This window comes from Furipterus horrens, unplaced genomic scaffold (assembly GCF_987537825.1).
Source record: "Furipterus horrens unplaced genomic scaffold, mFurHor1.1.pri manual_scaffold_1, whole genome shotgun sequence".
Classification (NCBI taxonomy): domain Eukaryota; kingdom Metazoa; phylum Chordata; class Mammalia; order Chiroptera; family Furipteridae; genus Furipterus; species Furipterus horrens.
Window position 1 is genome coordinate 211,019,970 of NW_028327171.1, and position 26,371 is coordinate 211,046,340.

The 26,371-nt window shown below is 40.1% G+C and overlaps 1 protein-coding gene across 2 annotated transcripts in view; it reads right to left on the minus strand.

The window, feature by feature from the left end:
- Positions 1–26,371, minus strand: part of SPHKAP (SPHK1 interactor, AKAP domain containing) — a 116,985-nt gene that overhangs the window by 15,870 nt on the left and 74,744 nt on the right. For both annotated transcript variants that reach the window (XM_090284902.1, XM_090284900.1), the window contains 4 exons: positions 20,355–20,414; positions 18,675–18,809; positions 14,603–14,858; positions 8,766–12,528 (listed from right to left, as the gene is read on the minus strand). In XM_090284902.1, coding sequence (XP_090141028.1) covers positions 8,766–12,528; positions 14,603–14,858; positions 18,675–18,809; positions 20,355–20,414 — 4,214 coding nt within the window. The remainder of the gene's footprint in view (positions 1–8,765; positions 12,529–14,602; positions 14,859–18,674; positions 18,810–20,354; positions 20,415–26,371) is intronic.

Consider the following 26,371-nt stretch of genomic DNA (forward strand, 5'->3'; position numbering starts at 1 on the left):
CTAAAATCTTCAATGTCTTCCTCTGCCTACTCAGTATTATCTGCCTCCACCCTAGTCGTTATTAAGCAAACAAAACCATCTGTTGTTTATTAAACATGCCAGGAATTCCCTGCCTCTAGCTCTTTGTCCCATTGGGTACCCTAACCAAAGGCTGGAGATGAGAGTGCTTTGAGCACCATTCTTACAGTCCAAATGCTGTAGGTTCCCTAACCCTAACCCTAACCCTGACCCTAACCCTGACCCTGACCCTGACCCTAACCCTAACCTTTACCCTAACCCTTCTACCACCTGTCATCTCTTCAACCTCTCTAAGACTGATAATAATACCATCTCACCAGGGTTTTTGCAACATATAAACTAGAAAATAAAGATCACTTAATGCATTTATCTTAGTGCCTGGATCCACACCCCTAAGATTCTTTCTCACAGCATCCTGGAAAAGTAGGGTATTGTGGTGTGGCTGTTTCTAGCATGTTGTGCTGTTAACCTTTGGTAAAAAGGGATCTTTAATAAAACTAATTTTTCTTTTTTCTTTTCTTTTTTAAGTATATTTTATTGATTATGCTATTACAGTTGTCCTAATTTTTCCCCCTTTGCCCCCCCTCAAGTACTCCCTTACCTCCAGCAATCCTCCCACCTTAGTTCATGTCCATGGGTCATGTGTGTCAGTTCTTTGGCTTCTCCCTTTCCTATACTATTCTTAACACCCCCCCCCCACCTCATCTATATTGTAGCAACCGATTATGCTTCTTGATCCTTGCACTTTTTCTCATTCTCCCCCTCCCCCCTCCCAGCTGATAACCCTCCAGATGCTCTCCATCCTATGATCCTATGATTCTGTTCCTGTTCTGGTTTTTCACACACATATATATATATATATATTTAGATTCAGTTGTTGATAGTTGTGAATTTGTTGCCTTTTAAATGTTTATGGCTTTGGTCTTCTTTTTCTTAAGTAAGTTCCTTTCACATTTCATGTAATAATGGCTTGGTGATGATGAATTCCTTTAGCTTTACCTTGTCTGGGAAGCACTTCATCTGCCCTTCCATTCTAAATGATAGCTTTGCTGGATAGAATAATTTCGGTTATAGGTCCTTGTTTTACATCACTTTGAGTGCTTCTTGCCAGTCCCTTCTTGTCTGCAAAGTTTTTTTTGAGAAATCAGCTGATAGTCTTATGCGAACTTCTTTGTAGGTAACTCTCTGCTTTTCTCTTGCTGCTTTTAAGAGTCTCTCTTTGTCTTTAAGCTTTGGCATTTTAATTATGATGTGTCTTGGTGTGGTCCTTTTTGGGTCCAACTTGTTTGGGACTCTCTGTGCTTCCTGGACTTGTATGTTTATTTCCTTTGCCAAATTAGGGAAGATTTTTTTCATTAATTTTTCAAATAAGCTTTCAATTTCTTGCTTTTCTTCTTCTTCTTGCATCCTTATGATTTGGATGTTGATACTTTTGGAGATGTCCCAGAGTCTTCTTATATTCCTCTTGTTTTTTTCAATTCTTATTTCCTCTTTTTATCTGGGCTGAATGTTTATTTCTTCCTTATTTGTTGATTTGAATCCCAGCTTCCTCCCCTTCACTGTTGGTTCCCTATAGATTTTTCTTTATTTCACTTATTGTAACCCTCATTTCTTCCTTTAAGTTGTTATCCTACGCAGTTTTTTGAGCATCCTGATCATGAGTGTTTTGAACTCTGCATCTGATAGGTTGGTTATCTCTGTTTCATTTAGTTCTTTTCCTGGGGTTTTGTTCTGTTCTTTAATTTGGACCATATTTCTTTGACTCCTCAATTTGGCAGCCCCCCTGTGTTTGTTTCTGTGTATTAAGTAGAACTGCTTTGACTCCCTGTCTTATTTGCATGGCCTATTATAAAAAAGGCACCTGCAAATTGTGTGGGGCAGAGCCTTAGGTAATCATCAGGGTGAGGCAATCAACTTCACTGCTTAGTGGCTCTGTACAGGAGGCAGGCTTGGAAAGGGGACAGTGCCACTGCCTGGCTTCTGGAGGTTTTCTCAACACTCACCCCATTTCTAGTCACTTCACCTACGTCCCATATGCAGCTGAACCCTTCCAGTTGCTGCCCTGGTGGTGAAACTCAGAGTGGGCAGGTTTGCATCCATTCGAAGTCTGTGCAGGCTCTTTAAGTGGTGAAAATCCAGCAGTTTCTTCCACCAGCCCAATCCCCACTGGTTTATATAGTCAGAGGTAATGGAGATTTATCTTCCTGGTGGTGAAACCCTGGGCTGTGTGGTCTGGCCCGGGGCTGGGTTTGTTCACTCCCAAGGTATCCCTACTAATTTTTGTTCACCGCACCTGAATGTGGGACCATCCATTCTGTCACTTCCATGGCCTCTACACCCATCTCTGTGACTCTGCTCTTCCTACCTATCTAGATGAATGTGGCTTCTTTAAATATTTGGTTGTCATACTTCCGTACAGCTTGATTTTCTGACAGTTCTGGGTGTTATTTGTTTTGAGATCTGGTTGTAATTCTCTCAATGGTTGCACGAGGAGATGAAGCATATCTACCTATGTCTCCATCTTGACTGGAAGCCCCGATTTTTCTTTAAAAAAAATGTTGATATTCTTCCAAATTAAGCCAGGAGAAAGGAAAAGAATTGATGTAGTCACAGAGACATTTAGTGAATTTAGTTAAATTCAAATGAAAGAAAAGTTCATTGGAAACAAATGGAAACTATATATATATATTCCGCAAAAAGTGGAAATGAGCCAAGAACTGAGCACAGAGGAGGGAGCTCCCAAACTATTTGTTTCCTTCATTAAAAAGTAATTTTCTGGACGAATTTTTTTACTATATTAGAACCTTATGTGATTAGAAAATTTTATTCCAGGATATTTCTTACTAAAGCACAAGTTACGTCTCAGTGACTGACATTCAACATCCAGGTTAAAAATGAGTCTGTCAGTGTATTTTCTTTATCTTAATTTCATGGTCTGTTTTACAGTAAATCTCATATTCCCTGATTCATAATTGGGGAATTCAGAATGAATATGATTACCAGAAACACTGGCTTTCATTTTCTTTTGAGATAATTTATAGCTCTGCTTGTTAATTTATGAATAATGCACAGATGTGTTATGCAGATGGGTATATTTGACCTTTTACCACTTCTGATCTTAGAGTCCATGCACAGAGCTTTAAAGGACTGAATCTGATATGCTATCAAATTAAACTGTAGAATTTCTAAGTTAACAGAGACCTCAGTGGTCATCTAGCTCAGTGTTCTCCCAACTTCACTTACTAGCAAACTACTGTCATGATTTTTGCCATATCTGTATTCCCTATGTATTATAAGAATAATAAAATTTATGATAATTAGTTTAGTTTATATAACCCCTATATGTTTATATAAAAAGAAATTTGAGACATTACTATAAGTGGAAAAGAGGAATCACTTGCCATATGTAAAAAGTAATAATAAAACTAAATACATAACCACATTAAGAGTATTCTTTCCAATAAGCTATGAAGTTGTTTATTACCACAAAAATTCATTGAAGAGGGGAATCATGACAATGAAACATTTACATATCTGAAATATTACTTTAGCTTTAAATGCATAAACATGTACTTATTTGCCAACTTCTGGACTAAAAGAGCTTTGGGTTTCATCAATTTCCTCTATTCTAATTTTGTAACTATTAATTTCTACTCTTATTTTTATTATTTTCTTCTTTATGTTTCTTTGAGTTTAACTTAATCATCCTTTAGTTAGGCTAAGGCAAAAATTTAGGTCATTTATGTTAGATAACTCTCCTTTAAAAAGAAACATTTAAAGGTATTAATTTCTTTCCTAAGTACTGCTTTAGCTGTATCCCACAGGTTTTATTGTGTTGTGTTTTCATTTTCATTCAATTTAAAGTTTATTCTAATTTCCCTTGTGACTTATTCTTTTACAAATGGACAATTTAGAAGTGTGTTGTTAATTTTCAAATATTTTGGAGGACTGACTTATACTTCCATTGTGATTGAAGAACATGCTCCTTACGATTTTAGTTCTTTTTAATTTTATCATGAGTTATCTTGGTGAATGCTTCAAGTGCACTCAAACAATGTATATTCTATTGTTGATGGAGTGTTTAATAAATATTAATTAGGTCAAGTTGATTGAGAATGATGTTCAAGTCTTGTATATCCTATTGTCTTTCTACCTGTTATTTTCTCAGTTACTGAGAGAAGAGTGTGAAATTTCCAACTATAATTGTGAATTTGTCTATTTATCCTTCTAGCTCTACCAGGTTTTGTTTCATGTAGCTTGAAATTTCTTTATTTAAGAAATTACATATTTGTAATTATTATGTCTTTTTTATGAATTGGCCCCTCTGTCATTATAAAATATCCTGCTTTATTTCTGGTAAAATTCAATATCCTATATTCTACTCAGTCTGATATTAATATAGTTGCTCCATCTTTGTCATATTTCTTTCCCATCATTTTACTTATAAATTATCTGCATCTTTACATTTGAAATGCATTTCTTTATAATTTATGGTAGAATTTTGCTTTTCTAATCAGTCTGACAATCTCTGCCTTTTAATAATAGTGTTCAGACCATCACTAATTAATGTAATTATCATATGATTGCATTTAAATATATCATCTTTATAATTTTCCATTAGTGCCACTTGCTCTTTCTTTCCTTTTCCCCTTTTTCCACATTTCTCTGTTAAGTGAAAAAAATTTTAGTTCCCATTTTAACTCAACTATTAGCTTACTAGCATAGCTATTCATTTTACTTTATTTTTTAGTAGTTATTCCAGAATAACAATATGCATCTTCAATTTATCATGATCTGCCTTCTGATTAAATTATACAAATTCACATAAAATGGAAGACTCTTAAAATAGTATACTTCCATTTCCTTCTTCCATTCTTTGTGCTGTAATTGATACATTTTAGTTATATACATGTCATAAACATTTCTTTTGTTTTAAGTGTTTACATTTTAAAGAACATTTAAAAGTAAGAGAATGTGCTTTGTATTTACCTACATGTTCACTATTTGTGGAATTCTTTGTTCCTTTGTCAAGATGTAAGTTTCCATCAGTATTATATTCCTTTAGCCTGGAAACTTCCACTAACACTTCTTGTCATGCGGATCTCCTAGTGGTATAGTCTCTAATGTTTTATTTTTATAAAAGGTTACTATTCAGGTTTTTTTTGTTATTTAAATGTTCTTCTTTTTTTTTTTTTTTAAAGAGATGTTTTAGGCTCACAGTAAAATTGAGCAGAAAGAACCGAGTTCCCGTATGGTCCCCGCCCTCACACATGCACAGCCCTCCCCACCACCCACATCCTGCATCAGAGTGGTACTTTCATTATAGACAAAGGACCTGCATTCATGCATCATTATCACTCAAAGTCCGTAGTTTACATTAGAGCTCACATCGGTGTATATATTACAAGTAGGAACGAATGTATAATGACACATGCCCACCATTTTAGTATTCTACAGAATAGCACCACTGCTCTAAAAGTTCAGTGTGCTCCACCTAGTTATCCCTCCTGTCCTCCCTCTGAACCTCTAAAAAACACTGAGCTTTTTACTGTCGTCTGAAAAAGGAACCCAGGCAGAAAGTTGGGGTAATTATAGGGACCACCATATTTGTTTTCCTTCTCTCAATGTAATGTTTGCTGCACAATCATCTCACAGAATCTGTCCATTTTTCTCATCGTTTACAGAAGCAGGGCAAGTCCCGCCTCAATTCCTCAACTGAGGGTGGAAACAGAGTTCTTTCACATTTTCCTATGTTTCCCTCCACAGGTATACCATTGAAATTTTGATTGTGATCATTTAATTTAAAAAATAATATATTTTTATGTCTAAAGACTTTATTTTCAATGATTACATTTGTTATCTCTTAGAGTATTTGACATATTTTTAAAAATTATTTAATTTTCTGGGGTGACAATGGTTAATAAAATTATATAGGCTTTGGGTGTACAATTTGATAATACATCATCTGTATATTGTACTGTGTGCTTACCACCCGAAGTCAATATTGAACTGATTTTTTAATTTATCTCATCCTACTCTGATTGTAATTTGTTTCTTAATCTTGCTTTGTATGCCTTATTTTTCCAAGTGTATATGTATATTTATTTCATATTCTATATCTCATAATTCCAATATCTGAAATTCTTGTTAGGGCTAATTCGGTTATCTGATGTTTGGCAAGAGTCTTGTTTACTATGTATTGATTCATGTGTATCTTGCAATTTGAGGTTCTGAACTAATATTTGATGGGGCTTTCTCTGTTGGAATCCTTTGAGACTTGGGCTTGAATATCCAGAGATTCATTTTTGTGTCTGCTAAGTTCTCAGGGTGCTATTAACCTGAGATTGTTTTACGGTAGTTTACCGGCTTGGAATCTCCATAGACCCCTGGGATGGTACAAATTAGGCCTCAAAACTGCGTTAGGAAAAGCTGTGGTAATAAATTCTTAGGGGATTTTTTTCTTCTACCCAGAACTCTAAACCTGAAAAATATTTTTTTAAATTCCTCAACCAAGGATATGTTTAATGATTTTAGAGAGACAAGAAGGGAGAGAGAAAGATAACGAGAGAGCAATAAAGAGAGACAGACAGACAGACAGACAGACATCAATGTGAGAGAGAAACATTGATTAATTGTCTCTTGTACGTGTCCTGACTAGGGATCAGATCCGCAACCTAGTTATGTGCCCTGGGATCAAATCTGCCCAGCCAGGGCCTGAAAGATAGATTTTAAAAATCAGCTCCCTTTTCTAGTGGTGATCCTTTTTCTTAAGTTCATTTTTATAATAAGGATGAACTCTTCAGAATATGGAGGATGGTGTTAGTTCTAAGTCTTAACCACTGAGGGACCCACAGTATAATTTCCTGGTTTCTTTTAGCCTTTAGAAAGTAAACTTGTATATTACTGAAACTGATAAATGCTTTGGAAGCGGGTATAGAATCTACTTTAACTCACCACTTTAATTTCCAGTTCCTTCCATTTTCTACCTCTGAGATGATAATGATGATGATGATGATGATGATGATGATAATGATTAATAATAATGTTAAGCTCAGCTCTGTATTTAAAAGTACATTTATTATATTAATCCAGAATTTCTCATTGATGCATAGTGGGAGAATTTTTTAGTTTACCTAGAAAACCATAATGTTTGAAATACAAGTCTCCCCTCATTTCTTCTACCTTATCTATTTACCTTTTAGGTCTCACCTCAAATGCCAACACCTCATATTAACAGCCACTTTGACCAATTAGTTATTCTCTATCACATTATTCTTTTTATTTTTATCTTGTCACACTCTAGAAGAATTTTTTCTAAAGAGGTTTTTCATGTGTATTGCTTATCTCTCTTACTGCTGTGTAAGAGCCTTGGGATCAGGCACCAAATATCTATATTCTTCTGTGTTTGCAGCAACAAATATAGCGTGCATTAATGGGTATCAGATATTTACCTGATGAATATTATTTGTTCTTGAAATAAACATAAATGAATACACAGCATAAAATACGTTTTTAAAAACTCAGATTATGTCAGTGAGTGCAACATGTTGATTTTCGGAATCTCAGTTTGGTGTTTATACTTGTGGTTCCAAATTATCAAAAAGTTAGGTAATTATTCTTCAATTATCTCAGAGTGTGGCTGAGTTAAGAACACACTGCTGCCCATCAATAACATGATGTTTTTTTTCCAGAAATCAAGAACTGAGATACACTATAGCATTTAAACTCTTTATAACTGAAGGATAATTCAGGTATCTGGACAAACATGGTGGCCTAAAATACAAGTATTTCTATTTGGATGTGACTTCTATAATATATTCTGAAGTTGTTATTCTATTATCAAATCAAAAATTAAGAAAGTAATATTTATTTCAGTAAGAATTATGAAAATGTCCCTCAGAGAGTAGCTTTAAGATATCTTCAGGACATGACATGTTCTTACCTCCAAACAGAATTAAGAGTGCCTGTGTCATTTACCTCTCTCTGTAAGTCGATAGGAACTCTTTCTTAGGGAATTAAGTTCTATAGTTATTTTGACACATCAAATTTCATAATAACAACTCTGAGATTAGAAAATGTGATCTAAGTGTGACTAATTTTTCCTCTTTCAAAGCCTGGGATGTCTTCTGTGTCAATAAAATTCTCACACTATTCATGACAAGTTTGTCTTGGGAAACTAATCTCCTGGAATTAAGGCAACCCTATACCCTAACCTCCAAAAAACAATAACAACCAGATAGCAAACATTTATTGAGTGGTAGGCACTTAATAATCCTCTTGTGACATTATTATTATCATTATTCCCATCTATAGGTGAGTAAATCGAGGTAGAGAGATTGGGGAACTTGCCCAAGGTGACATGGTTACAAGGTTAGTTAGTGGAGGTGATGTTCTATAACAATTCTTTATGTTGCTCCACAAAGAAAAATATACTTAATATTTAGGAATCCTTATGTTTTTTTGGAAGCAGACCCACCTCTTGAATTTCTAAGACTGATGATTACACATTTTTTTTCCTGTTACTATTGGAAAACAAAATGAGGAATCCACATCATGAGTTGAGAGAATACGTGCTTGGGTCATTATATGAAACAGGAACCTAAATCACTTGGACGCTTTATTCATGTGTTTCCAAATTTTTGAAAGTCCCCAGCTTGTACCTATTTTAAGCACCATATCAGTGCCATCTCAGTCAAAATCGTATACTGAACGTTATTTAACTGTAGCCTCACAGATCATTCACTCACCTACGGTCCTGGCAGGCTCCCTCCTCAGCGTCTCCGCCCTTCACATCTGGGACTTCTTCTTCCTTCAACTGCTCCTCTACTTCTTCTGCGGAGCTGCTTTTGGAAAGAATGTCTTCAGGTTCACCAACACACTCTTCTCTCTGATCCATTTCGATCTGAATTAAAGGCACTTCCCTTGAACAAAGCGATTGCTTGGCGTGGTTTATAGGGACACCGCCATACTGCGAGGAAGTTTCCTTTGCAGACTCTAAACTAAGAGGAGCAGCTTTACTTGGAGAGGACCCTGGGGGATGCCGGCTTTCGATAACAGAGTCTTTCCTCTGGTAATCGCCTGACGCCTGGACAAGAAGAACTGGCCCACTTGGCACTCTGTTTGAAGCTGATCTGTTTGCGCACTTGTCCACTTGCAAGGGAGAGCCACCAGTATCGGGCTCAGCATCTGCCTGGCCATCATCCGCTATAATTTTGTTCTTCCGCATGAGAGCCTCGATGGAGTTTGCCCATGTCTCATGAATCAGCATGGTTGTGATCTGGTCCGTTCCGCCTCGGCGATACAAGCAAGAATCGGACTGGCAGAGCCCGGTTGAGGAAGCGCTGCCGACCGGCTGCACGTGCAGGAAGTCTCGCTGGCTGTTTTGAGCAAAGCCATCTAAGGAGTTGGCTTTCAATGGCGCGTTCACGGTCAGCCTGGCGCCCAGCGATCTGCTGTCCGGCATAGACGACTGTCTGTACCACAGCGGGGATCTCGTGGGAGACAATAAACCGGCCGTCCAGTCTTGGCTGCTCCGTCTGGAGGAGGCGGTAGCTCTGCTCTCTCTCTCCATGTCCCGCAGCATGTACCTGTAGAACTCCTCGGTGATGCTGTCCGTGCTGGACTGCTTGGAGGGGCAGCGCGACCGCACCCCGAGGTGGTCGCTTCGGCGGCAGGCCTGCTGCACGGCCGAGGCCACGATGCTGCCGGCGTTCTTGCCTGCGTAGTAATCCAGCAGCAGCTCAAACCCCCTGCCCTCGTTTTCCATCTGGTTCACCATGAACCTGGAGAACTCGTCGGTGATGCTCTCGCAGCTGGACTGCTTGGACACGGAGCTGGCCCTGCTCCCGGGCTGACTGAGGGCGCCCACCAAGCACAGGCTGCTGACACCGGCAGGGGCGCGCGCGTCCTCCTCGGCGATGCTCTCGCAGCTGGAGGCCTTCCGCCGGGTGCCCCTGTCCCCGCCGTGCAGCCGGCTCCGCGGAAGGCTCTGAGCTTGCCAGACGCCATCCGCCAGGGAGAAGTCTGTGAGGGTCATGATCTTGGCTGTCACTTCGTTCGCAAAGGTACTGACAGAATCTGGGACGTCCTCAAGGTTCATCGATTCATCCACAACCCTGTTCATCAGCTTCTCCTTAAGCTCCGGGTGCTCGTCCGTTTTCCTCTTGATCTCGCTGAGCCGCGGCGGCTTGTGTTTCCGCACAGAGGCCCCGCCGGCCTGGCTCTCCTTCTTCCTCTTCAGGGATCGGCAGGGCACGTTCGGGGTAACCAGAAACTCATTCCCTCTTTTCCATGCACAAAACCAGGGTTGTTTTCCATTTGAGTTGTCAAGGCAAATTGCTGCGATTTCAGTTGCCATGGAGACGATGGTCTCTGCTAATTCTTCGGCGAAGTCTGTAATGCAGTACTCGGCTGTGCGTTCTGTCTGTAGCGTGGACTGAGCAGGGGGCAGCAGGTCGTTCCCTAACAAAGACAGATTGACTTGAAATTCATTGTTTAGAGGCGAGGCCCAACGGTACTTCTCTTGGGTGTTTGGACTGAAGCTGTCCTCAGAATCCTGGGGACCGCCATTGAACTTCGTGGCTGTGGGCATCCTTTCTCCCTCTGAAGAGGCTTTGCAGTCATTCTCATTGTGACTTGGCGTCTGGGGAGGGTTTTTTATATCCTTTCCCATGGTTCCTTTCAGATATGTTTCCTTGGGGGATACGTTTGCAGTCAAAGGACCAGACGCTCTGGCGCCACAAGACAACTCAGATTGCAACGTGGGGTTCTGGAAGGCGCCTGGCTTTGTGGAGTCGTTGCTGTCTTGCGGTGGAGGCATGTCACCTACAAGGTCATTGGCAACAAGACTAGTGCTACGCGGATTAGTAAGTGGACGGCTGCTGGAGGATTCAGCAGCTTTTGTCCACGTCGGACTAGCAACCTGATCGGCTGGTTGGTTGCCGAGTTCTGTTCTGCTCCATCCAATGGTCTCCTTAGGAAGGACAGTGGGACATTCACCACGATGTACCATATGGCTCATCTTCTTGAACGTGAAGCAGATCACGTCAAAGAGCAGTTGATTTGTACTTTCCATTAAAGTGTCCAGAGTTTCAGATGAATGCCCGCCGTTGTGGGGGTGGGTTATTTTATTTTGCTGGTGAACTTCGTCAATGGAGTGCTTCAGGATAACATTAGATAGGGCCTGTGCCAGTTCATTTCCAAGGACATTTTCTGGGCACAAGCTCTGAGGCTTGGAAGCGGTCTCCATAATTCTTCGGTTCATCGATTCCATGAGGTCTCCGATGCTGCTGTAGGTATCAGGCCTTGTTAAAACCAGCGCGGCCTCCTTGAACAACCCTTTGGCAATGGCTTCCTTTCCCAGCTCCAGGCCCCCCCCTGTTGCTACATTAAAAAGTGGGGGGATTGCTGCAGAACACTCGGCAGCAGACAAGACTCCGCTTGAATCCTCAGGGCACTTCACCTCCCCTATTTCACCCAGGCCGCAGACGGCAACGGCGCTGGCCACCTGAGTCATGCCACACAAAGCAGATGAAAATGAGTATTCACTAATGGGAGTGTCCTTGAATACTTGGGATGCTTGAGTCTGCAGCGGTTCACTGCATCCGAGTGGATGGTTTGAAATAAGGGATTCTTGCTCCATTTTCAGTCTTTCTGTGGCCTGTGGACTGGAAATAGTTCCAATCATGGTGGCTGCACAAGCTAATGCTACTTCTAGAGCACTCTGGGGGTGTCTGCCAGCATCCTCTCCAGAGGGGACATCTGAGGTTTCAAAAGAGACTTCCATCTCAGAACATGAAGAGATGCCTGGCTCAGGGGCAGCATTACTGCCATCTGGACTCTGAACAATGACAATTTTGGGCAGCTCATTCCATGACCGAGAGACCACGATATCTTTTGTGGGACAGCCACCGGGGAGCAGAGTACTTCCTACAGAGACACTGACTGCAGGCTCCTGGGGTAGTGGAGGCTGAGACTGAGATAATCTAATAAACGCATCTTGCAGCACAGATTCCGCTAAATTTGTAGCATACTCGCCGGTCGTGGCTTCTCCATCTTGTATGGAAAGAAGAGAGTTTGTTCCATTTTCATGGTCTCCTGGGTCTAAATTGTGGCCACACTCCATGACGGTACCATAGGCACAAGGTCCATCTTGCTTCAGCACCCTGGAGAGACAGGCATTGCCTGGAATATATAGTGCCTGCGATGTTTCTGCCTGACCTTTGAAATTTTCTGAGTAATGATCATTTGTGGCTGTCCTCTCATTCCATACAGCTTCACCTTTCCACTCTGATAGCTTAGCTGAGAGGTCTAGACTCTGCAAAGCTGTGTCTTCTGCTACATTTTCCAGAGATCCTTCTGTTTTAATCAATGACATATGATATTTGTTAATGTGTTTGTTTTCCAAAGTATAAAGCGACTTTTCCTTATTGTAATTCCATTCCTCCTGAGTGATTTCCTTTGGCTTTTTACTTTCTATAACATTAGTTGAGACATTTATATTCTCATAACCTAGTGAAGAGAAAATAAGGACCACTATTACTTTTTGAATATCAGGTTCCCCTGAGTCTAACATAACAATTATTTTCTAAAAATGCTTTAAAGCATCAGGCATTGTTTTACCCCCAAAATAGCATTTGAATGTTTCTTCAAGAAAAATGAATCTGAAAGGCTTCTGTGTTTCATTATAGAATGCTGCCCAACAAAATGGGTTTCAATGCAGAAAAGAAACGAAATGTTATAATGGGAGAAGAAAGCTTTTGGGAGCTGGGAACTGGCCACCATTTTTTAGGGGAAAAATAACCCAAAGCTTCCCAGTGAATCAAGAGGGAGGAGAGAGGATGTTTAGAGCAACCTCAGTAGTGGGTCTCCTTACAAAACTTTGCTCTGATGTTTGCATAGTACTTGTCCCAAGGACAGTGGCAACAACATCTAGGTGTCCCTTCCTAAGGCTAAGAGTTGGGAGGGAGTCCATTGTTCACTGAACCTCATTAGTAAGTCAATAGAAAGAGGGAATAAATGAGTGCTAAGCACTTTCCTGGGTTATTTTCTTCCATCTTCACATTAGTAATAGTATAATAGAGTCATACATTACATAACGACCTTTTGGCCAATGTCAGACCACATATATGGCAGTGGTCCCATAGGATTATAATGGAGATAAATAATTTTTATCAGCTAGTGATACCATAGCCATTGCAATGTCTGGGCAAAACTCCTTCAACTCATATTTTTTTTTAAAGTTGGCTGTGAAATAGTCTGCTATGATACACCTGCAGGAGTCGCATACATATGAGCACATCTTGTTTTTACCAAGTGTCTTGATAGGACCATTTACTTCTGTTGTTGATTTAGTCTCATGTTGTTTTGTACAATCAAATGCTGTACAGGCTTATATCCTAGGAGCTACAGGCTCTAACATACAGCTTAAGTGTGTAGCTGTCTATAACATCTAAGTTTGTGTAAGTGAACTACCATATTTGCACAAAAACAAACTTGCCTAACAATTCATTTCCCAGACACATGGCAATATCATATCATATCATATCATATCATATCATATCATATCATATCATATCAGTTTTAAGTATAATAGTGCTATAGGAACAACTATACTCCCACATTATAGTTTCTTTTTTTTAAATGTAATTTTACTTTCTTTCTTACTTTCTCTCTCTCTCTCTCTCTCTCTCTTTCTTTTTTGAAAGAGGGGAAGGGAAAGAGAGAGAGAGATATGAATGTGTGGTTGCCTCTCGTGTGCCCCCAGCTGGGGACCCGGCCCACAACCTAGTCATGCGCCCTGACTGGAAATTGAACCAGCAACCATTTGGTTCGCAGGCCAGCACTCAATCCACAGAACCACACCAGCCAGGGCTACTCCCACATTCTAGAGAAGTGCTCAGAAAGACTAGGTAACTGGCCCCAGGTTTCACAGCTTCAAAGAGGATGTGTTAGGATTCAGGCCTATCTAACTTGCTTCAACAAATCAATGGCTCTGATGGAAATCTTAGGGAAATTAACTTTCTTCCCAGTGATAGTCTCCATATCTTGGCAGGTAGAAATATTTCTCTTTAAAAAAAAAATTAAATTTATTGAGGTGACATTGGTTATTAGGGTCATGTAGGTTTCAAGTGTACATTCCTAGGATACATGATCTGTATATTGCATTGTGTGCCCACCACCCAAAGTCGAATCATCTTCTGTCACCATCTATTTGGCCCCCATTACCCCCCCCCACTCCCCTACTTGCTGTTGTCTGTGTCTTACTTGGGCAAATAATTTTTGACAAAGGAACCAAAAACACACAACGGGGACGTAAAAGCATTTCCCTTAAAAACACACAGATTGCCTTCAGCAGCCCTAAGGCACCTTCAAAGAGAAAGGAGCCATCTAACCATTAAATCTGAGTGCATCAGTCAGCATCTTCCCCAGTGTCCTCTTCTCCTCCTTCCTTCCTAAACTCAGTGAAGACTGTGATGTGTCAGCTGAACCTACGTGGCCTGAAACTTTTCTCAAATTTCATGCAGACATTTTTATAGGGAAACTAATTTTAGAGTGCACATTTGTTTTATTGGAGAGTTCTTACCATTCCTGTATTCTTCCACCTCGCTCTCCTCCTCCAAGTGTTCAGATGCAGTGAGAAAGTCTTCCTCGATGGAAGACAGGGAGCAGTTTGTATCATCCTCCACCTTCAAGATGTTTGTTTCCAGGTGGAGCTGCCGCTCCTGAACCAGTCCCAGACCAATCAGAAATTTGTTGATTTCAAAGATGATGCAATTGGCACTGTTTGGTCTGTCCCCTCTCGCACACTGGACCAAGCAGATATCTGGCAGCCAAGGATGCTAAACGTGGGGGGGGTGGGGTGGGGGAGGGGAAAGGTCATCTTATTAAAAGAGAAAATAAAAAAACATTGACTCTGACCGTTCTTCTTCCACCAATCTCTCCTGTTAGAAGGAGTGGGGACCTTTAAAATATAAACATTTGGAAGATCTTCTGGGCTTCTATTGATGAAGTGCTTGAAAAAAAATTCAAGTGATGTTTGGGAACACAGAGTACCTAGGAGAAAATTTGACTTAGGGGAAAATAGACCAGTTGTATCACATATTTTTGTTCTCTTCTGGCAAAGCAAAATTGCCCTGGCCAAAGTTAAAAAGGTAAGGAAGACTTTATTCAAAGCTATTAAAATAGGGGAAAGAGGCCAGAACCGAGTCAGACCACAACTCCACTGAAACAGAAGGCAACTGGGTTTTTAAGAGCTGGTGCAGGAGAATTGCAGTCTATCTGTGCTCCATAAATGGCTTTACTGAAAAAAAAAAGGGGGGGGGGCTTTACCAATTTGTAAAAGTACTTCCTATCATGAAGATATTAAATTATACAATTGGAAAAATGAAAGAAAATGTTCATAAGATTCTTCATTTATTTACATGTTAATTCATTCGATAAGCATTTATTATGCACCTACTAAGTGCTAAGGTATTGAAATGCAGTGGTAGGTAAGTTGGACATCTTGTTCACGTGAACTTACTTCCTTACAGTCTGGTATTCTCTTGAACCTTATTTCTTGTGGATATTGTTAAATATATACAAACAAGTATACAGCTGTACATGCATACGTGTCTCAAAAGACTAATGAATACATACAGGTGTCCCACAAATAAGGAGGGGGTACAACAGTTACCTTTTCTTCCTCAAACTCTCCTCAGTAGAGTCTTAGAAAAAGACTCTAAAAAAATCATAAGAAAAATAATCATTACAACAACCAACGGTCAAGTAAAATACTAAGTCGGAAATACAAGTAAAATCAGTTATTTTCCTACAGAAGAAGATTTTTCTGAGATGCTTTTCTTGTGAACCATAAGATCTCCTCCTGTGGCTGTCCCTTCTATGAGATGAAGATGTAATTCTACTAAGCATGCCTGACTTTGAGGAGATCCAGGTGCAACGCACCATCCTTTCCAAAGCGCGCATGTCTTCTGTGGATGTTGGATCTTTGTTGGTTAAACCAGGAGGCCACGGGGAGAATTGAAAAGGATACAGGATTTGGAGTCCAACACACTTGGCTTACAGTGCAGCTCTTGCACGTTACATTTGTGTGACCTTGAAAAGACCAGTTAGCTTTTCTGTGGGTGAAGGGATACATAGGAAGTGATGGGGACCCTTGGAAAAAAGAAGTCTGAAGTTTTTCTGTTTAACTCACAGACTATTTTGACAACTCTTAGAAAAAGTATGCAGAATTTTAAACATGCTTTTGATGGATGATGTTCAATGAGTCCTGGGCAATTCCACTCTTCTTTTCCCTAATAAACATTCATGTTGCTTTTGTGACCAAACATCATTCAGTCTTCTTTTGGTTCTGAGACTCTGTGGGATGCCATTTTCTGGCCTATTTACAGTCCAAGCGATTCACATGAAGTTAATTTACCTCCAAGTTCAGAGGTGATCATGTGACCCAAGCCTGGCCAATCCGATATGGCATTCCTCAGACCACATTGATTGGTTCAGAAATAGGCATATGACACTTGAGAGCCAATAGGACATAATGAAACTTTTGCTGGGAACCACCTGGAAGAGACATTCACTTTTTCTTGCTCAAGTTGAACCCAAAGGGATATTGCCTTCTAGTGGGAAGAGCTTGCCTGATAATGGGGTAAACAGAGAAAGCAGAAGAGAGGCCAAAAGAGAAAATCCGCATCTAAGGGCATTATTCAAGTTCTTATACCCAATCTTCCCCTGGCTGGTTTGGCTCAGTGGATTGAGCGTCGGCCTGCGAGCTAAGTGTCGCTGGTTCGATCTTCCAGTCAGGGCACATCAGAGAAGGAAAACTCTGATTCCAAAAAACCTCTGCTGCCTTGCGGCATACCTCTTCAGGGGAAAGGCTAGGGGAGTAAACCCCGACAGAAAATCCGGAGCCGGAGTCCCTAAGGCGGTTTGACGTTGTAGTCAACACCGGCAACTCCTGCGGCGCACCTGAAGCCAAGCTGTATTGACTCCGTCTTTCCCTTGGACCCTTCAGCTGCGAAGAGAGGGGGTGTCTGCTGCATGGGCAACAGCAGACCCTCCATATCACCCTGCCCAGGCTCTGTAGCTTCAGCTTCACTGGAGAGGACACTCCAGCGTCATCGCAAGATGTCGATTCAACACGGGAGGAGACAGATACCGTGTCACTCCCGAGTCGGACTGCACAGCCATTCTCGGCGGTGCAGATAGACTCTTAAGAAGCTACACCATCGTCTCTCGAGACGGACGGCTGCCGACGGATACCCAATCTACTTACTGGCTTCTTTCGTTACGTGAGAAAATGCATTCCCTTTCGTCTGAAGTCAGTTTTCTGTCATGCGTAATTAGAAACCCTAACCAAGAGGCCTGGTCCGATCTCTTAAAACTCAGGTTTGTAAATGACTTTTGGTCATCATGATTTTGTCTAATATAAAGAAAGAGTGTTTAGAGCCACTTCTGTGTTCTTTTTTCAGATGATTAATTTTCTCAGTAAGGAAATGTATCATTAGATTAACTTTGAGGAAATTTTTTACAGTCTTTTTTTTTTTTTTTTTTACTGTGTGGTTGCCTCTCACTCGTGCCCCTAACTGGGGACCTGACGTGCAACCTAGTCATGTGCCCTGACTGGGAATCGAACCAGCGACACTTGGCTCGCAGGCCGATGCTCAATCCACTGAGCCACGCAGCCAGGGCCTTTTTTATAGTCTTGATTAGCAAATTGAAATGGGCTGTTTGTATATTTTTACGAAGCATCAGGAGTAGAGCAAGAAACAGTGGGTGGGCCTCTAAATTTTTTGATGTTTTGAAAGACTGAAGAATAAAGGATTTAAAAATTTTCAGCGAAACTAAACCCAAGGAAAAACAATTTGAAGGAAAACAAATACTCATTACTTTAACCTGTAGCTATCACTACCCACATATCTTATTTGAGAATATTAGCAAATTTTTAATACAGTGTGCCTTTAGAAAATCTTTTATACTTTTTTCCTGTAAATTGATTATACAAGTTAATTTTTTTTACTTTTCTTTAAATAAAGAGTATAAAATGGTTTATCTAATAACAACGGACATCAATGTGTTGAATGAGAATAACAGCATTTAATTTCTATTTTATCTTCAGTAACACTCTTTTCTTCTGGGAACTTCATTCCTTGGGACCAGGAAGCTCCCTTTGCATCCTAGGGGCTGCTCTCTTGTATTTATTATTTGGCTGTTTGGTGCATCCTAAGAGAAAAGTAACTTCCAAAAAGAAGAAACTGTGGGATTCAGGGACTACATAAGATGAGTTAGAATTTTGGTATTGTTCTTGAAATAGAAGACAATTCCATTTTTTATTACTCAGTAGGTATGTAGAAAACCAAGCTAATTAATCAGTGCCTAGTGTGTCTACTCTGGTTTAAGTGCCACTTAAGCACCATGAACTTGAGAAAATAACAAATGTCAGGAGTTGATGTAAAGGAAGGTCTGTTGAGCTCAAAGTGACAATATTTAGGAGAAATGCAAATGAACTATTTGAAGACTTTTTATTTTTATGCTATAAGAGTTTATGTGCAGTATCTATTTGGGGTTCATATTGATATTTGCCAAGAGCCAACCATAGATAACATATCACTACTGAATAAATGTGAATAAACACCCTATCCAGAGCTTCAACTTCTTACCTGTGACACTTTAAAATCTGCCTGGAGATTTCCAGATGTTAACCCACTGAGGAGGACAATTTCATTTTCTTTTGGTTTTTGGACATTCATGGAGCTGATAAGTTTTGGGAGATCTGGGGAAACGTTGACCAATTTCTGCAGAGCAAGAGTCTTTATTAGTTTAGAGAATTTCTTTTCACTTTCAAAACACTATCCCAAAACTATTTTACTTGCAAAAATAATATACTTATATAATTCTTCATACTATAGATTACTTAATCTACTAAAATTATTACTTAGAAGAGATTGTGTGAAATTGAAGCATAAAGGTTTAGATTGCCATAGAAAAGTCTTTAAGCACAAAGATTTTTAAAAATTCAGTACTAAATTTCCAAAAGTAAATTTAATAATTATTGTCAAGCCAAGGTATACTTGGTAGTTTAGAAATGTTTTTCTCTTAAGTCCTGGAATAAGAGACCTGTTGACTAGATTATCTGCTCTAATAAAGTCAATAATAATATTAATAATAAAATAATTACTAGCACTGATGTTGCTCTATCTACTAGGCACTAAGCGAAAGTCTGTACGTACACGTATGTTACAATTCACCACATTTAATCCCCACAACTCCCCTATATAGATTAGGTACTATTATTCCATTTTTTTAACACTTAAGTAACGTGAGGCCCAGAGAAGATTAGTGCCTCACATTAGCCTGTGTAGCTAAGTCAATGCCAAAGTGTCTGCTCTTAGCCTCAGAAATCTCCAAACACACAGTTCTGAAGATGCCAAGTTGTGCTGGCACCTCTCTTTGATGGACTCTGCACCATAATTCTATCAAATAAAGTCATGTGTACGATTTATTTTGAAAATCCTTCCAGTACTACACAGATAAAAGATATTTGGAGCTTGGTGGAAAGCTTCTGACGAAGCACTTGCAATGAAAACATTACAAGAGTAGGTGGGTAATTGCAGGCCTACTGTTCTGTGATAATCAAGCTGCAAATGGTGTGCTGTTAGCCATTCAAAGCATTATACCAACCAGTGAGATCAAACCACCTTCAGCCTTGGGCATACAGTGATAATCGTATCACACCAACCACTCTTCCCATTGTGTCCACAGGCTCTAGTTCAAAGGACTGAGTGAGCCTTCAAGTTCCTGTGTGTTGTCGAGGATTTCCATTAAGGCCCTCACAACCTCGGGTGATCTTAGAATATCTAGCTGCTGCAGAGTGCAGAACGTTTGAGTCCCAGATCAGTGTTGGGCCGTGGAAGCAAGCTTAGCAATAAGGCAGTTGATGATGAAAACGCAGCAGGAACAGCACCTCTGGGAGCCCGAGGAAAGGGCAGGCTGGTATCAAGCAGGGTTTGGAAAAACCTTGCAAAAGTCATCTCAGACAAGTGCTTAAAAATAGAGAAGGGGAGAGCAGAGAAGTCACCTTAAGGGACTGGTAGGCAGGACACAGTGCCTGCTTGGAGAGTAGCCCTGTCCCTTGGGAAAGCAAGTTTCATAAATACAAGGCAGGCAGACTGCGTGGGAAGGTGCAGGAAAGGGGTCAGGGAAATGGGCTGTGATGAAACCATCAGTGAAAGAGCCCTTTACAAAAGGAGCATCATTTACAGATGAAGTCACGTTGGTTCTCTGGTCAGTGCCGCCCGCCCTTCGGTGAGCTCCCGGAGAGCTCAAGTCCCCAGCCTTACCTGCTGCAGGTGCTCTGTGCTACACTCATCCTTCTTCACATCCAGGTTCACAAAGCAGACCTGGGATGAGGAGCACAAAGAGGCAGTTAAGCAAAGAGCCCAGCACTTCTTTCTGGAGAAAGCAGGAATCCATTGAAGGCAGATGAGAGTCCTGAACACAGACAGCCGTTTCACCTGTGGGCTTCTATGCAGACCTCTATACCCTAGTCATAATTCCCACTGACCCCACCAGTGCCCTGTTTCTTTCACGGCCCAACAAAGCATCCTCTTTGTCTTAGAGTCAATGTAACAGTCACAGCAAAATCTCCAGATTTATAAAGGGTTATTAAATCTCATGAGAGAGGAAAAAAGACTTGTAGCACTCTAAACTTCTTCTATAATTGCAATAAACATGTCTCCTCATTTCCTTCTTTCCTCTTCTCATTTCCTGCTCCCTCTCTCCTCTCACTTTTAATATTGTCTGCACCAAGTGGATTTCTCTTTGTTTCATGGTTTTAAGTTAATTTTAATTTATTTACTCTTGCTGCATGGTTTGTCTGTTTTTAGCCATCTTAAATAAATGTCTGAATACATCAGATCATAAAAACAATAGCTACAATATTAAGTAGTAATTCAGAATAACAGTAACTTAAATCCCAAACACATCACATAGATATAAACCTACTATGAGCATTCAGATAGAGATGCAGAGAAGAAAAGTTTCAAAGAGGTGAGATACACTCTTGAGAGTTGTAGGATCTCGGTGGGTAGAGATCAGGAAGGTGTCCCTGGGAGTTTGGGTAGCATGAGTGTTACTTGGAGGTAGAAAGTTCCACATACTGCAGAGGATCAGGGAGGAAGAGAGTCTTAATGGGGCACAGATAGGCCTACAGAAAGGGGAGTGTTCGAAACAAGGTCCTGGAAGGTTCACATTAAGTGTGATCATGGAAATGAGGCTTTATAATATTTTGCTAAAAATAATCCAGAGACGTTTTTTCTTAGCAAGTGGGTTTGACCATGTAAAACTGACAACCTTAATTATGTGGCTTTTTAATCAGATATTTGGACTGTAGATGCCTGCAGGCATATGGGGCTTTCTGATTTCACTAGTTGTTCATGGTCACGGTTTTTCAGAGTCTATACCTCTTCCTTCTGAGGTTAATAAGAACTATCAAAAGATTTGGGGAAAGTCCTTAAAAACTAAAATAGTTATATATTGCTGAAATATAAAGGTCACTATTGTTTTACTCTTCCCAGTAATGGGAGATTTCCTTAGGTTTCCTGGGCTCACAATAGTCTTACAATGTACCCCTGGGACAAAGTCCTTGCTTGATGAGGATAACTAGGTAGAGGTGGAAGCACAGTAGTAGTGGTACTTGAAAGGGGTTCATGATCCAGAGCAGTTTCAGGATTCTTATATAATAGCAGTAACTTTACCCTTGAAAAACTGGTTCAGTATCTATTAGTACTCCAGGAATTTTAATAACATGTACCTGGGATGGCAGTTATTGAATTGATTAGACAGTTTTCCATTCCTCTTGAAGAAAGATGCACTACCTTGACCCTGGGCTCTTATGGTCTTATATCATTGCATGAGAGGGCGAAGCGGAGGCCAAAAAAGGCATCTGTAATAAGGACTTCTCTGCCCTCTGATACTGTCATTAGTTCTCTGAAGATGAACTTGCTTTTCATTCATTTGGGGCTACCATATGAACTCTGCCTACATTTGGAGGAAATCCTTCACACTAGCTGAGCCAAGACCAAAATAAAGCAAGATATGAGTCAACCACTTGCTTGTACTTGGCATATGTGTCTTTCTTTGGGGATAATACAGGTTTTTAGGGTCTGATGTACATATAATTTTGGAAGACCCTCTTTAAGAGAAAAAAAAAATTGAAAATCTATCCTATGTGTGAAAGTGAACATTCATTTATTTAGAAGGAGAAAAGAAATCACACAAATTTCAAATATAAAATAGCTAACAAATACCACAAACATAATACAGAAAAGTGATATTTTAACAAAGCAGCTGCCAATACGCCTCCACAATACTTTCCCCCTACATTTTGGCTCCATAATCTTTGACTATCTCTTAATAGCATCATTTTCTCTAGGAGAAATAGAAAGACAATTCAGTCATTATAATACTGTTGACTGAAGTTTTCCAGCTCGATAGACTTTTACTGATGACATCTTAGACATTTTCTAAGCTGATGTCAAATTTGGTAGGAAACCATTTAAATTTTTAAAAAATACATAGGTTGTTACAGGTGTACTTATTATTTGTAATACTGTTACGGGTCCTTCTGTATACAAACCTAAGAATTTGGGTAGATTCTCTTTGATCTGATTCTTATTAAAAAAAGAAAAAAACACATGGTGTAGTTAGTATTTTTGGTGCTGCATTATCAGGTAAATTCCTTCTAGGAGAGAACCCAATCTTGTATTGATATTTTCACATGTCTGATGATGAGAAGAATTCTCCACAGACTAGCTTTTGGCATACATACCTTGTTTTCTCTCTACTATTTACATATTTTTGGTATTTGAGACAGTAGGATATGCTCATATTGCAAAACCATCTCTGAGCTGACACTTTTGTGTCTCAATGCCTGGTTGAGTTATCAGTGTCCACGGCAGGAGTATTTCTGGAAGCTCATCTGAAATACGGATGGCTAGCAGTCATTTAGCTATCCATGAAAGTGATCTCAAACCCCATAAATGTATCTCACATAAACAGGATGCCGCTCAATTTCCCTTAAGCGAGACCCCCACATCTGCCTATGGTTACTCCAATGACCTCAGCATGAGAAGAGGTAAGATGTAGTGGGAGTCTGAGTGAAAAGAAATGACTGTTGGTAAAATACTCTCCTTCTGAAAATTTTACAAAGACATATAACTGCGTGGGCACATTGCCAATCCCCTTACCAGATCACTGAAAATGGAGCCGGTGCAACGGGGCAGCCAAGAATTTTAATCTTTGCTGATTTTGTAGTAAAGCCACTTCATGGTGAAATGGTTCTGGTGACCAAATTGCTCTCTGCATATGTTCACTCTCCAAGACCTTGAGTTCTTTACTTGAGATTTGGGCACCCACTAATGCTGAACTCCAAGTGGAGCTTACAACAAGTCTGTTTCTAGAAGTGCTGGGGAATGGTGGGGGTGGGGTAGGGACGTTGTGTAGTTTAGTGAGGGGACCAGGTGATCTCCATCTCCAAGGTGGATTGGTTTGGTGCTGGTGTTGAGAAGACAAACAGTAAGAGGTACTGTTCTTGCTCTCGGGGAGTTCTGATATGTCTGCAGCTAGAACACGTTGCTGAAACTATGAAGACAGTATTAAGCATTATGGGAGCAATGGGTATGTGTGCACAGGAGGAGGAATTTGGGAGAATGGGCTCAATCACAAATGGAATTGCAGAGGAGGCTGGATATGAGGTGAGCTTGGAAGGCAGGCAGAACACAGAAAAGCAAAGAGGGAAAATGGCACAAACAACAAATAGATGATTGTTCCCTAATCAGCACCTGCTTAGTAATGATTAGAGGCTCTCGGTTCAGCCCAAGGTGAGAAGAGGGAGAAGACAGAGGCTGTGAAGTCCAAGGCAAGAGGTACCTCCTAGAGAAATTCCAGAAGTGAGATCAAAGTTGCGAGCAAAATGCCTTCCTTTCTACACAGTGAAGACCCTGGGTGTAATTCAGTAGACTTTTCAAAGAGTTGAATGAAACAAGAACTCATAGTTCTATGATATGTCCCCTATGCAATAAGAGTGAAAGACCTAAGCATTAGATGAGGTATTTCCATCTCTAAAAAGTGGGGCTGCTCCCCGTGTTATTACAGGAGATTATAAGGAAATTTTGGTAATGAGAATTTGAAAATAAATTCCTGGAGGGTTGGTGTGCTACATGTGACTAAAATATTAAAGCTTGGGACATTCTGCATTATAGTTCTGTGAGCTGTGTATTGAAAGGAATGCCTAGGCTATGGTAGGAATGCTATGGACAAGGAGGCTGAGACTGTGTGTTTGAGACACTTGCCACTGGATGCAAGTACTCTTTGTTGACTCTTGACCTCAATTTGAAGTGATGCTATGGAGTTATCTGTAAAATGCCCACAAATGCAGGTCCATGTGAGCCAAATGGCCCATGGAATGATTTTTTTAGAAGTCTATGTGTTCACTTAGTTATCTTTTTTCTTGAACACAGTCTATTTTCCTTCAGTCTTCACTAGATTGTAATTTCAGGAGGGCAGGCCTTGTTCATCACTGTAATTTTAGGGCTAAGCAGAGCCCAGAGTTTGGTAGGTGCTCAATAAATGCTTATTGATAAATGTATATGTATGAATGAAGTGGAGGTACTGTCTCAGGTGATAGGTGTAATAATTATTTCAGCTGTGATAATTATTTTCTTTATTTATGTAGTGAATTCCAATGTAGTCCATAAACAAAGCTTTCTTCTAGTAAGGGTATAAAGGACTAAATAGAGAAGTTATAGAAGAATTAACTGGGCTAATGTTAACCCACTGATTGCTATAGTTTAAAGAACTCAGATTGATTGGCAGTTACAAAATAGTCATGGGAATGTGAAGTGTACCATAGGGAATAGAGTCAATAATATTGTAATAACTATGTGTGGGGCTAGGTGGGTACTGGAATTACTTGGGGTATAAATTTGTAAATTATATAAATGTTTATGCTGTATACCTGGAACTAATATAATATTGTCAACTGTAACTGAAAAAGAAAAAAATAGTACTTAGATTAGCTTTTTTGTCCCATGAATAAGGATTTGCTAAAAAATAGAAAAAGACAAAATGTTGAGACCCATCATTAGTACTAAATACACATAAAAGCTTTTAATGTTCTTCTTGTAACAGAAGCTCCTTTCTTTCCACGTAAAGAACATTTTGTGTTGTGTCTGCACATGGCCTTGTTTCGACCATCTGCAGATACACTCCACCAGAAGCAGATGGAAATATCTCCATTGAGGAAACACAAACACCTCCTTTCCCGCCTCCTTCACAGAGCTAATTTTGTGGTGGCACATAACTTTAACATTCAAATACCTCTCTTCTTTCATTATTATAGTTTTAAAATGAAATGTTGTAGAAATAAGTATCACTAAGAAAATGATGCCACTTTGTGATTTTGACTTTCACATTAACAAAAAGTCTTCCAAGTTATTTATGCATAATAAAAATCATCATGTCCATACTCAGTATGCTGTCTTCTCTGCTTAGTATTATGGATTATTTACTCAAACAATATTAATTATTTATTTTACTTATAAGTTTCTTTCATATATGGAAAACCATGTAGCCACATTTAAAATTTCATAATAGGACTTCCAGCCAAGATGGAGGTCTAGACAGGCATGCTGTATCTCCCTCCACAACTAAAAAGGAATGCAACTACCTCAAAACTAGAGACAACCAGAAGTTCCAGAAAATCAAACTGCATGGAAGTCCAGCAAACAAAAATATAAAGAAGAAATACTCATACAGACAGGTAGGAGGGGGTGGAGATGACACGGTGTGGTGGTGGCAGCAGTGGTGGCAGTGGCAGGCTGCTGGAAAGCACAGTCACACATTTTAAAGTCAGGAGTGACATCTGGAGAGCATTCCCAGCTTCTCACCAGACCCCGCAGCTCACGGTCCCAGCACTGGGGAAAATCAAGCTTCATTGCCTCTGACTGTGCAAACCAATGGAGGTTGGGGTGGAGGAAGAAACAGCCGGTCTCTCAGCAGAGTCTGCTTGTTAAAAGGGCCCCCATGGTCCTAGAACATCCATAGACCCACCAGGGTAATAACTAGAGAGGTGCCAGTCCCATACAAAGTGGGAGAACTGCCTGGAAAAGGGGCGAGTGCTGAGCAAGCAACATTGTTCCCTCTCAAAACTCTCCCCCACATACAGCACCACAACATGGTGAAACAGGTCACCCTGTACTGGTGAGAAAATCTAAGGCTCCACCCCTTACAACATAACAGGAGCAACAGCTCTACCTAAGACACAGAGGCAAACAAACACAGGAGCCTGTCAAGATGA